General features: G+C 36.7%; 1 protein-coding gene across 5 annotated transcripts in view; it reads left to right on the top strand.

Moving 5' to 3' along the window:
- The window catches only part of IMPG2 (interphotoreceptor matrix proteoglycan 2), an 87,543-nt gene that overhangs the window by 20,462 nt on the left and 53,392 nt on the right, over positions 1 to 13,689 (top strand). For 3 of the 5 annotated variants that reach the window (XM_042998686.1, XM_042998685.1, XM_042998684.1), the window contains exons 2-5: positions 2,461 to 2,492; positions 2,598 to 2,621; positions 10,467 to 10,516; positions 11,428 to 11,510. In XM_042998686.1, the coding sequence (XP_042854620.1) occupies positions 2,461 to 2,492; positions 2,598 to 2,621; positions 10,467 to 10,516; positions 11,428 to 11,510 (189 nt within the window). The remainder of the gene's footprint in view (positions 1 to 2,460; positions 2,493 to 2,597; positions 2,622 to 10,466; positions 10,517 to 11,427; positions 11,511 to 13,689) is intronic. The other 2 variants (XM_007095970.3, XM_042998687.1) reach the window with 2 other exon arrangements.

Below are 13,689 nucleotides of genomic sequence, written 5' to 3'. Positions count from 1 at the left end.
TGCTCAATATTAATAAATATGAGAATAGCTACCAGTTATGTATGTACCATGTACCAGGCCACATATTAAGCCTATTAAAAGCATATTTAATAACAACTCTACAAGGAGTTACTAATATCCGCAATTTACAGATAAGAACATTAGGCATCAGAGTTATTCCTTACTCTAGATTATAAAACCAGATGGGCTGGAGCTTAAAATCAAACATAGTTTTCTTTTTTAAAAAAGTTATTTTTTTACCCTTTACCATTGGGCCTTCCTTCTCAGTCATTACCACTTTTGCAAATTGCAGTGGCTAATATGGAATAGCTATTAACTGAAAAAAAATACACATACACATATCTACACACATTTATATTTATGTCAGCATTGCCCATCTCAGTTGTGTCCACACTATGGAAGCAGTTGACAGAGCAGCAAATACAGATGATGTATAGCAAATGTACAGTTAGTATTAGCATTAACAATAGCCTCTTGTGATATTTCATTGCAAGGTATTTTTTTTTTTACAAGTGCAACTTTTAGAAAGGTAAGATCTAAAGGTGTTGGAAATACACTTTCAATGATTATTTAGTACAACATGGAGACAAAGGGGGTGATATGAGACCTGGATTGAATCTTAAATAACAAGTATAAGTGAGCTGAATGAAGAGTTTGGGATGAACAGTCCAGACAGAGGGGGATAGCACGAGACAGATGTTGATAGGGAATGACTTGGGCCAATATACGGGAAGGGTAGACAATAAGTGACAAGAGATCAGACTGGAAGCTGGAAGAGTAGATAACTCTGGGGATGATAAGAAACTGTTGATGTGGAAATAGGATTCGGAGCCACTGGCCAAGAAAGAATACTTCAGGCATCTTTGGTGCAAAATGGTGGTTTTATTACAGCACAAGTGACAGGACCTGTGGGCAGGAAGACCTGCCCTGGGATTGCCCTGAGTAACTGATTATATACCTGGGACTTGGGGGAGGTAAAGCCAAGGGGAAGTTTGCAAAAAGATTTTTCTAATGCTAAAAAAGACTCAGGATCCTGAAGGCCTAGCTATTGTCAAGCTAAGGTTGTTTTTACCTCAAGCAAAGCATTGACATTAAAACAGTTGAGAGTTCCTGAAGAAATGTCATACTCTGCCTGTCTCAAGTGTTTGTCAATGGGCTGCAGGTTATAAGAAAATTTAAATTTATCTACATTTCTTTTGCCTTTGTTCTCCACATTATAAGTAGGTGAGTCACAGAGGCTGATTGGACAGTTTTGAATTAAAAAGGTCATTATGGTTTCTATACACCATGGGGTGAATTGGAGGCAACAAGACTGGAGCAGGAAGACTAGTAATTACTGCATATCTGAGGAAATGAGGGTCCTAACTAGACAAAAGATAGAGAAAGGAAGCACAAGAGATGCAAATAGGAAAAAAGACTAGTAGAACTCTGTGACAGGTCAGATGGGAGTTGGAGAAGAAGAAGGAATGGCCTGGGAAGCCTCCTCATTTCTAGTTTGGATGACTAAGACCAAGAACTCGGGCACAGAAGCAGCTTTGTAGATGTAGTGGGGAGATTGAGTTCACTTTTGAATGTGTTGTTTTGAGCAATCTGTGAAATGCGAATTGCCTGATTTAGGTTTGAAGCCAAGGAGAGTGGTTTGGGTTATAAATATAGCTGTAGGAGTCATCTGGCTTGAGGTGGCAATTGAAAGCATTTAGACTGGCTGAGATTATTCTAGGAGAGTTTGTAGAGCAAGAAGAGCAATAAGTTATTTATAAATATCATGAGAGTTATTTAGAATAATAGTCTTTCCATTTTATAGAGGAGATATTGAGAGATTTGGGGGTTTGCCTTCATATCTAAGCAAGAGAAAATGGGACTTGAAGTTAGGTCTTCTAACTTAGTGTTCTTTTTATTATATTGGCCTCAAAACAAAATCACTAATTTAGAGGAAACTTAGGGACAATTTGCTTTAGAATGTCCCAGAGGAGAAATCCAGTTATTGATATAATTTATCTTTTTGTCTGAATTCTGGAGAAACAGATTTAGCATTTATTTTATCCACACGTCCCTATTATTCTAGTATGAGAGTTTCCATAAACATGTTAGATCACAAAAAACTTTGATTCTAAGTCCATGGAAGGTTAACGTAAAACTCAACCAATCTCCAATCTATAGATCTTTTTGGAATGATTAGCAAGTAAAGTCTATTAATCTGTGCCCATTAAGAAAGAGCACGGGAACTTTTGGAAACATAAACAGAGACTGAGTGCCAGGACATTCCCACAGTCACAAAACAAACTTGGCATCATTAGTACCTTGCTTTAATTGTTTGCTTAACCATAGAGAAAAACAACATAGATTTGTAAAATAACAGTATAATGTTAGGGCATTAGTGTTTTCCATGCAGTACATTTTATGTACTGCCTATTAACTGTCATTAACTCACACAGTCATGTTTATCTTTGTTTTCCTTAGAAAATGACATATACAAAGGAAACTGTAAGCAGGTAAGTGTCTTTTTTTCCCCAATTTCATGTTTGGCAACTGAGATATGTCATACCTATTCCAAGACTCACCCCCAATTTAATGGCTCTGTTCTATTTTCTTGCCAGTTCCTGCAGTCACCAGGGCTGTGGGTAAGTCCCAAATTGTTTTCCTCATCTTGAAGCCACTTCCCATTCAAGGCTACCATCACAGTCACTGTGCTTGTTTACTTTCTGAACTTGCCAGGAGGCAGACTTATTCCTTTCTCTTGAGTGAGAAAAATAGACTTCTGGAAATGGAATATGGAATGATCTACTTAAGTTGAGGTTTATGCACTAATAGTAAAAATGTTATAAAATGTTACACCTTAGTGGAGAATAGTTTATTAAATGATGGTTGGTAGTGTGGATCACTTTACTGAGAAATGATGATTATGATCTTGAAATACAGGAACAACATGGAGTGCTTTGGGTGGCTCAGTTGGTTAAGCATCTGACTCTTCATTTTGGTTCATGTCATGATCTCACAGTTCATGGGTTCGAGCCCCACATCAGGCTCTGCACTGACAGTGTGGAGTGTGCTTGGGATTCTCTGTCTCCCTTTCTATCTGCTCCTCCCCCATTCATATTCTCTCTCTCTCTCTCTCTCTCTCTCCTCTCTCTCCCCCCCCCCTCAAAAATAAGTAAACTTAAAAAAAAGAAATATAGGAATAACACAACCTTGATGAATCCTGCAGTATTAGGATTCTTGGCTCTATAGGCCTTTAGGTTTAGGATTAAGGTCATTTCTGGGTCCTGAGCAATAGCAGTACAGAGCAGATCATGGAAGTGAGGAATTTAGTGTATAAGGATTAAAGATTTCAATTCTGTCCGTACTCAGAGTATCTAGATTATGCCAGTGTGGGAATGATGATATAGAAAAACACCATTAGGGCAGACAGTCCAGATCAATGCCTCAAATGAGAGAGGAAGACAGATTGAAAAACCAGTTAGGTGAGTCAGTGCCTGGAGATCCAAGCTGGGCAGCAGAGGCCAGGCCAAGGCATAGTTGGAGTACACATGTGAGTTAGTGGGGCATATGTAGGGGTCAGATCAAACATGAGTAAACAGGAGGGAAGGGGCCTCTGTGGTCTCACTCATTCATACAACTAATGTTACCACTGAGTTTCTGCTGGGGTCTGGGATGAACACCCACTTAGATGCTGGGCCATGTGTTTTCTTAGGTGTGGGCTTTCACCACTGAGAAGCAGAGCTTGGAAGTTGCTTGTGATTGCCATTGCAACACCCAAGCAGTGAACTAAGTACTCTGGTGAGTCCCACCTGTCCTAGTAATCTTCATGATTGTAACTAATGAAAATGGTGGCACATTTTACGCATCGTATGTAGTTAAGATGTATGTAAACACCATAATACATACAGCACTTAACCTGGAAGAAGCTCTGAAGTTTACTGGGAAGTGAATGTTAGCAAGTTTGTGGCTTGTGGGTTATTATCAAGTGGTGGAAGGAAGCTTACCTGAAACAGGGTGGACAGTTGTAACGCCATCTGAGAGTGGGTGTGGCTCATGGCACAGGGGTAGCCAGAAGATATGTAAGGTGTGGTGTGTGTATGTTTTGTGTATTCCTGTGTGGCTCACTTCAACTGGCTGCAGTTTTCTTTGGCTTCCTAGCATTTCTCACAATGAAATTATGCATAAATAAAGGAGAAATTTTGTGTTATGTTTGTTTCTTACTGTGTTAATCACACTGGAACAAATTCACAAATAAGCATCATAGCAGGACTCACTGAATCATATATTTTTATTGATAAGGCACTGTCTGTACTACGTATAAGGAACTGAAAATATGATTTACTGTGCTTAGAAAATAACATATGTACAAAATAACAATATATGAAAATATAAATGAACATTGAGAAATTTAAAGTTTAAAGTATCGTTCCCATCTAACTAGAACAGATGAGGCTGGGGTGGGATGAAAACTGCCAACATGGTAGTTGCCGAAAGGGGTGACCTGGGGTTAGGTAACACTGGGAGTGAAACCATGGGAGTGGCTGGCCTAAGAATTCACTAAGCCCATCTTTATCCAACTTGAGTTCTTTTCTTTCTTTCTTTCTTTCTTTCTTTCTTTCTTTCTTTCTTTCTTTCTTTCTTTCTTTCTTTCTTTCTTTCTTTCCTTCCTTCCTTCCTTCCTTCCTTCCTTCCTTCCTTCCTTCCTTCCTTCTTTCTTTCTTTCTTTCTTTCTTTCTTTCTTTCTTTCTTTCTTTCTTTCTTTCTTTCTTTCTTTCTTTCTTTCTTTAATATTTATTTATTTTTGAGAGACAGAAACAGAATGTGAGCAGGAAGTCACAGAATCCAAAGCAGGCTCCAGCTTCCAGCTCCAGTCGGAGCTGTCAGCACAGAGCCCAACACGGGGCTTGGACCCACAAACTGCAAGATCATGACCTGAGCTAAATTTGGATGTTTAAACCACTGAGCCACCCAGGCTCCCCTATCCAACTTGAGTTCTGTAGTGATCCATTGTAACCCTTTATGTGTTCTTCACTTTTCTATATTCAAATTTATTTTTATGATTTTTTTTGAGATTACTCTCATATTCTCAGTGTTGAGATTCTTGTATTAGATTTTATTGCTGCTGTAGCAAATTACCACAGACTCCGGTAGTTTAAAACAATACAAATTTGTCCTACAGTTACATAGCTCAGAAATCTGACGTGGGTCTCAAGATGTTGCCAGGTTTGCATTCCTTTCTGGAAACTGTAGTGGAGAATCTGTGTGTTTTTTTTTTTTTTTTTTTTTTTTTTTTTTTGCCTTTTCCAGCTTCTAGAAACCACCCACGTTGCTGGCTCATGACCCCCTTCCATCTTCAAAGCTAGTAATGGCTGGTCAAGTCTTTCTCACATTTCATCACTCTGACACTCTTCTGCCTCTTCTTCCACATTTAAGGATCCTTATGATTGTGCTGGATCCACCTGGATAAACCTGGCTACACTCCCCATTTTAAGGCCAGCTGATGAGCAACCTTAATTCCAACTGCTACCTTAATCCTCCTTTGTATGTAACTTAACATACTCACAGGTGCTGGGGATAAGGATGTGGAGGCCACTATTGTTCCTATCACAGTTCTCTGTAATTTAAGTTGCTGCTTCTCTGTGAACTCTAACTCACCTGCTGACCTAAGCCTTGCATCAAATACTCTGTTCTGTATCACTTTAAGCTTCTCCTACTATCATCTGTCCGCTGTCTTAAAAAAAAAAATCATTTTTCACCTTACTTAGGACCCTACATCCAATCTCACCTCTTAGACATCTCCCGATCATTGTTTCTCTCTCTCTCCTGAGTCTTCACCTTCTCCCATTACTAACTCCTTATGAGCATTTAAACATGCTCAAATCTCTCCCATGTTCCCTATTTACAAAAGGCCCTCCTCCAGCACTTGTCTCCATTATAGCTGGATATTTTGAAAGCATCTCCACTTAGCTTCAGTCAATGCTTAACCCCCTACCTTTTGGACTTCCTGTATAGTCTCCATAATCAGTACAAAGCCCCAACTAGGTTATGTGTTCACCAAATAGTTGTTAAGTGAATAACTGAGTTTCTGCCCAATTACCCAAGTTTATTATCAGGTCTCTGGTGATATTCTTAATATAAGAGCTGTTCTTTGGGATTTTATTTTGTACATCAATTAACTTACATTTGTAGTTGAGGATGCCTATCATGGATCACAAAACCAAATATACATTTTTTTTAAGCAAATGTTTTATTTTATTTGGTACATGTATATCCCTGCTCCATTATCCTCTGTTTTCTCTTATATTTGTTTAGCATTTCATATTTTTGTAATGCTTCTGCATATAATATTTCATTTAGTTTTCACCAATACCTTTGAGAAATAGGTAGGGTAGGGAAGTATTCCTGTTTTGGAGATTAAGTTCTTGAGGCCCAGAGCAACTGAGATATTTTTCTAAGGTGTACACAAAGTTAATGATACTTCTGGGACCAGCAACAAGGATTCCTGGCTCTGTGCCTTGAGTTCTTTTGTGTCATGTTCTGATCACAGTTAACAGATTCAAGGGCAGAGCAGAGTATAGAGAATTGTCAAGGGGAGTAGTAATCTAGATGTGAAATTATGCTTATGCTCCGTGTGGCTGTGCTATCTTTTGATACAGTCTCACCTGAATTCTGAGAGAATTAGGCAGTAGCAGTGAAGTAATAAATTATGTGCTGGCTGAGCTGAGGAGATGAAAATGTAGGAGGTTGTTTGTTGCTGGTATGAAGCTAAAGGTCTTAGCTGAACAACCTCAAATTTGTGGTTCGGCCTAGAAATGAACTAGTATTTCTGTCTCCAAACTCAATACAACTCTGTGTTCTAGTTCTGTTGTGACATTTTAGGGGATCTCTGCAGGAGGTATACCTAATGAGAACATGTTGAAAGGATTCTTGTTGTTAAGTGTTTGTTTTTTGCTGTTTTCTGAAAGGAGAGTGGGAAAATGAGGGATTAAGAGTTGGAATGATTTGAATTACTGAGAGTTGCCTACTTACCATCATTAAAATAATGTTAATTTGAATTCAGTAAGTGAAATCTAGTTCTGCTGAAGTAAACAAACTTCTCCATTGTGAATGCTTCCTTAGAGAATTAACTTAAATTTAATTAATTAACTATTTGCTTATTATTTTAGTTGCAGTATTTCTTTTTAAATTTAAATTTAAAAAAATTTTTAATTAAAGTATAGTTGACATACAACTTTTTGTCATTCAACATAACATAGTCATTCAACAATTATATAATCACAAAATGCTTACCACCATAAGTGTAGTTACCATCTGTCACCATACAAGGTTATTATTATATTATTGACTGTATTTCCTATGCTTCATCCTTATCCCTGTAGCTTATTATTTATCAAATGCGATTTGGTGTGGGGGACAATTTGACTGACACCATGTGAGGTCTGGTTTCTTTGCCACGCCATCCCAACTTCCAGTTCTAGTTACTGTGCTGTGCTTTGGCCCCTCTGTCTTGCTTTGACCTCTTTGTTCTCATAGCTGGTTCCTCTCCATAGCTCTCCAACTTTGACTGGGTTTCCTTTCCTCTTTCTGGGACCTCACACACTGTGACCTTTAGGTCATTAAGTTTATGTAAGCTGTTATCATTACAACCATGTTGTTTGCCCTTCTAATCAATATGGCTCACGTAAAGGCCATGTTGTGAGGAATTAAGATGAGTGAGAGTGAGGTTTCTCAGTCAAATGGACCTGTTTTACATCATAGCTCCTCTATTGTCTAACTGTGTGACTCTGAGCAAATTCTTAACCTCTTCTAATATTAGTTTCCTCATAGGTATAAATGGGGATATTAGTATCTTCCTTTTAAGATTGTTGACACAATTAAGTGAGTTAACCATGATAAAACACTTAACACAATGCATGATTTATGATAAATTTAGTTTTACTCATTCTTTTTTTTTTTTTTAATTTTTGTTTTATTTTAGAGAGAGAGAGAGAGCATAAGTGCGGTGAGGAGAGGCAGAGGGAGAGAGACAGAATCTTAAGCAGACTCCATGCTCGGTACAGAGCCTAACCCAGGGCTCAATCCTATGACTCTGGGGTTATGACCTGAGCTGAAATCACGAGTTGAACACTCAACCAACTGAGCCACGCAGGTGCCCCTAGGTGTACTCACTCCTGCTGGTGTTATTATTGAAAAGGGAACTAGATACTGTTAGGAATTTTAAGTATAGCCTTGGGCCATATCAAGTCATTGTGTCATGCAGGAAAAATTGCTTTATTCATTTTTTCATCTATAAAATGAAGGTATTGGCAAGGGGTTCTACTTTGTGGACAACTGATAGATCCTATTCGGGCCTGATTATGTTAATGTCTGTCTCAAATGCATTTGAATCTTACTTGCTCTTAGCTCTATTCCCTGCAACTTGAGAAGCCTCTTGATGCTTTCTCATCACCTAGGCCCTTTCTCCACTCATCACTCATAATAATGAGTTATCCAGATGTCATATTCCTTAGGTTCTTCTAGATGACAGCTCACTGAGAAGCAATTTCCTGCAAATGCACTATAAAATAACCAAAAGTGATAGGTTTAGTGTAATGGTTTAATATGTTATTCTTTCTAGATAGTATTTTTAAAAAGCAGAAGAATATTTATGAGATTTGTAAAAACTCAGTTTCTCAAATTTTCTTTCTTTCTTTTATTTTTTTAAAAGATTTTTTTATTTTTTAAGTAATCTCTACACACACCATGGGGCTCGAACTCACAACCCCAAGCTCAAGAGTCACTCGCTCCACCAACTGAGCCAGCCAGGTGCCCCAGTTTCTCAAATTTTCTACCAAAGCTTGGGAGTTTAGGGAACATTGCCCTAGTTGACTCCCCAACTCCAGTGCCAGTCATGAAATGTCTTTGAAAGATCTTAATATCTTAATACTAACTTTAACTTTATAGTCAACTCCACAATATAGCCATGTTTGTTTTAATATTAAAATGTTTTGAGTTACACATTAGTTCTTACTTAGTTCCCTACCTGCCTATGCTTCAAGTAAAACTGATGCTTCAGTATGTATATCATGTTTGTCTGGTGGCTTTGAGTAACCCCCTACCCCCACCCCCCCAATGACCTTATTTAGAGCACTAGGACAATCTAAAGGAGTGCTTCTGAAGATGGGAGTCACTGGCACATTGGCAAGTCTGTGAGGGAGACGTTTTTGACTGTAATCACATCACCTTAGGAAGCTGACTTTTGTAAAGTTGAAGACTGTTTTCAACTCTTAACAGTAATGTCATCAGCATCCAATAGATATAATCACCATCCAACTCCTTTGTAAAAGTTTAGTGGAACATCCCTTTTCCCTTAGGACATATCCACAAACTTTAAAGTTCTAAAACTTCCTAAAATTACTATACTTTAAATTTTATATTTTGGGGGTATGTGGAAATTTGGACTTGCAGAAACCTATTTTCTTTCCTTTGGAGGAGGGACTTTTCCAATTGTTTCGATTTTTTCTTCTAGTTGCAGAGCATCATGGTTAAAGGATAGCTGGTTACTTGTAGCCTGTTAGCAGTATGACCTATAGCAAGTCATTTCTCTAAGCTTGACTTTCTATAAATAAAAACATTTTATGATTTCTGTGATCCCTCAAATGAGATGAGATTTGTGTTTTTTTCCCCCCTTAGCAGCAAGTACCCTCCTACCAGTACTATTTGTTAAATTTGTAATCATTTATTTGTTGTCTATTTTCTGTAAGACTATAACTTTAATAGATCATGTTTGTTTTGTCCACACAATATTCCTGATGTCTTGTACACTGCCTGGCTAATAGTATTTTTTATTAATTTATCCTAAAAATATCTATTTAGTGCCTACTAAATACTAGATGCCTAGATACTATTTTAGGTTAGAGACAGAGTAAAAATATGAGATTCCTAATCTCAAAGAATTTATATTCTTAACTGCAGTCCTGTTCAATAGAACTTTCTGCGATGAAGGATATGTTCTTTACTGTGCTGCCCAATATGATAGCCATTAGGCACACGTGACTGTGGAACACTTGAAATGTGGCCAGTATGAATGAGGAACAAAATTTTAAACTTTATTTAATTTTAGTTAATTTAAATTACCACATAAGTCCAGTGACTACCATGACAATGCCATTCTAGAGGATTAAGAGATTAGAGACAGAGATAAAGAAGTAGACAAATAAATCAACAAATAATTTCACATAGTGATAATAACTGAGAAGAAATCAAACAGGCTGATAAAATGTAAGTAGGGAAGTACTTTGTATAGGGTGATTCTACTTGAGTAGAAATCAATACATGTAAGATAAATGAATTATGAAAACTCTTATTTCTTAAACCTTGTTAAATCAGTACTTGGGTTTGGAAACACTTGTTTGGAGATCTAGTGAGTTCCTTTTGGGAAAATAAACCCCAAAATATATCCACATATTTCTATCATTTTTATTAATGTTAAACATTTTTTACCTTAGCCCTGAATTGTCATCTCCAGTTCCTGTTGGTGATGCCCCAACATCAGGAGGTATGTTCTTGTGCATTTATTCACTTTTTAAAAATTATTTGTGGTTTAAGATGATCTTGTAAGCAAGCACACGTTCCACCTCACATTTAAAAAGTACCAGTCTTCTCTCTCCTTATATGTTGTTCAAGAGTCTCAAGAAAAAGTAATTGTGTTTTCATTTATTTTAAGGCATTATGTTGTGGGTACTTAAAGACCTTTAATTATTAAGTATAATAAAAATCAGAAAACTACTTAATACAAGTGTATGACCTAAAGAATTACTTTAAGGCAAACACTCTGTAACCACTGCTTATGCCAACAGGTAGAACCTTTCTAGTTCCACCATTTGTCATTTGTCTTCTACAAGTTTCTCTGAGTAAGGATTTTTTTGATTGCATTCTGTGGTGTACTTTAACATGTTTCCTTGATTTTTGTATTTCCTATGAATTGGAAGTTGCTTTCTTTATTTTTAATTTTTTTAAAAAAGCTTTTCCTTATTGCAAATTTCAAACATATACAAAAAAATAGAATAGCACAATGAGGCCAAGCTTCAACAATGATCAATTCCTAGCCAGTGTCCAACCTTCACCCACTTTCCCTATCGGGTAACATTATATTTTTCAGTATCTGTCCCTTTACTAGGTAGCTCCTTAAGGATAAAAATTTTGTCTGTATCCTTAACAAATCTTACATAGTGGCTGTCATATAGTAGGTGCTCTTTAAATGCTTGTTGCTTGAATGAATGAGTTGTAATTATTTTCTGTTCTAGGAAGATTCTATGCAAATGTTTCTTAAGGTTAGAATGTACTGAATTTCCAGGATGATAAAGCAAATGACTTACAGGAATGGTTTTGAAGTCAGCTTCGTTATTTCCTGATATGATTCTGACTTAGGGACTACGTTCATGTACATGTTTTTGTTTTTCTACTTAGGTGCTGTTGTCAGTGTTCCATATCCAGGGGTGACCACCTCTGAAGGTATCTCAGAGAGCAGCAAGGAGAGGCCTGGGGAGAGTGTGAGTGATGCTCTGTTTTGTTATTTAGTTTCTAACATGGAGAACGGGGTTAAGAGAGACTTATGTTCCACTGCTAAACTGCACAAAACTTCATGTGGTTTCCTTTGTGGAAATGTAGATTCTAAAACCAGTACATTAAAAAGAACCTAAGATTCCTTGGAGAGTTGAGTCAATCTGCTTTTGCAAGAGAGAGCTTCAAGTTGTGAATGAAATGACTTGTGCTTGGGGAATTATCATGGTAAACTCATTGTCACTTGTGGGCTTTGTGACATAATTTACTGTCATTTGCCTATGTTCTTCTATTTCCCTGTCTTCTTCAGAGGAAAAGGATGTAGGTTTTATGCAGTTGAAAAATCAAGAAATACCGTGTTTTTTAAATGCATCATTATTAACAGTAACCTGTCCCTGAAACAATATTAAGTTTACTTTCTGTAACATTCAGTTTTAAAAAGAAAGTACACAGGCTGCCTAGGAAGATAGAAATATTTTGTTGGAAATTTTGTTAAATATGAATTTTTAAAATTTTGGGGTTCATAAATCTTATATTACTTAATACAGTGCGAACTCTGATTGAACATATTCACTAGAAAGATGCAATTTAGTTACCTTGCACATTTTCTTCCAATTTCAACATTTTAACTTCTGTGAAATCATGTTACATCAGCCTACTCTGCCTCCCCACCTTCCCTCTCACTGAACAAAGCTGGTAGTAATATTGGACCCCTGAGTTGATTCCTGAATCAATACATTTACCCTCTGTACAACTTCGTCCAGACTAGATGGTGCTGGGAAATATTGTCATTCAATAAATATTTGTGAGTGAATGAATAAAAAGTGATACCATGGATCTGAACTTGAAGCACAATAGTTATGGTTTAGGTATGGGAACATTTATGGAATGAGATAGAATTCCCTATAATAAACATGAAGGAATTGTACATAATTGAATTGTATATAATTGGAACATTAATATCTAAAAGAGAGGATAATTTCAAGCCAATTTATAGAATCAGTAAGAAAACAAAGCAGTATAAAATACCTAACAAGAATTAGATCCCTGTACCTCTAGTTCAAAATGAAGCCCGAAGTTAGTTTTACAGTTCATTTTTTCCTTATTTTCCTAATTTTCCATCTACTGTTTTAGAAACTGTATACCTCATTTCTGTTTTGCTAGTAGTTACCCTATATGTTACATAATATGTAATATATTATTACATATAATATTTGTAATACATTCTATATAATATATATATATATATACTCTATAAATTACCCCATGAATTATAATGTATAATCTAGCAAAATGTAAGTTTTTCAAATCTTAATTCTTATCTTGAGCAATGAGGAACACTAGAACATTGTTACTCAAATAATCCCTTTACTGATTTATATTCTATTTTTAAATATTTTTGTTCTTTCTTTCTCTTTTAGTTTTCTTTTTAATCCCACAAGTTAGACAGTATTATGTTTGTTTCACATAAAATTTGTTTTATACTTACCTGGATGTGTATTATTTTATTTTCATAAAATTCTTTTTGTGCATTAAAAATTTTTTTTAATGTTTATTTATTTTTGAGAGACAGAGAGAGCGAGAGAGCACACAGCAAGGGTCAGAGAGAGAGGGAGACAGAAGACCCCTGTCAGGCTCTTAGCTATCAGTGGGAAGCCTGATGTGGGGCTTGAATCCACGAACCATGAGATGATGACCTGAGCTGAAATCAAGAGTCAGATGCTCACCTGACTGAGGGACCCAGGCGCCCTTCTTTTTGTGCATTTGAGATCTCCCTTCTAGGATAATTTTCTTTTTGAAATATATGCTTCTAATAATACCTTAGTGGGAGTCTCTCATTGGTTCCTTTTAAGATTTTGCTTGTCTGAAAATTTCTTATTTCCTTATTCTAGAAAAAATTTTTTTTAAATGTTTATTCATTTTGAGAGAGTGCATGCACACGTGCACACATGGGGAAGGAGCAGAGAGAGAGGGAGAGAGAAGCCCAAGCAGGCTCCATGCTGTCAGCACACAGCCCCATGTGGGGCTCAGTCTCCTGAACTGTGAGGTCATGACCTGAGCTGAAATCAAGAGTTGGATGCTTAACAACTGAGCCACCCAGGTGCCCTGAATCTTTTTTTTTTTTTTAATTGAAGTATAGTTGACACACAATATTACTTTAGTTTCAGG

This window comes from Panthera tigris, chromosome C2 (genome assembly GCF_018350195.1).
Source record: "Panthera tigris isolate Pti1 chromosome C2, P.tigris_Pti1_mat1.1, whole genome shotgun sequence".
In the NCBI taxonomy this organism is placed as follows: domain Eukaryota; kingdom Metazoa; phylum Chordata; class Mammalia; order Carnivora; family Felidae; genus Panthera; species Panthera tigris.
Note: the sequence above shows the minus strand (reverse complement) of the source record. Positions and strands in the feature narration are given on the sequence as shown.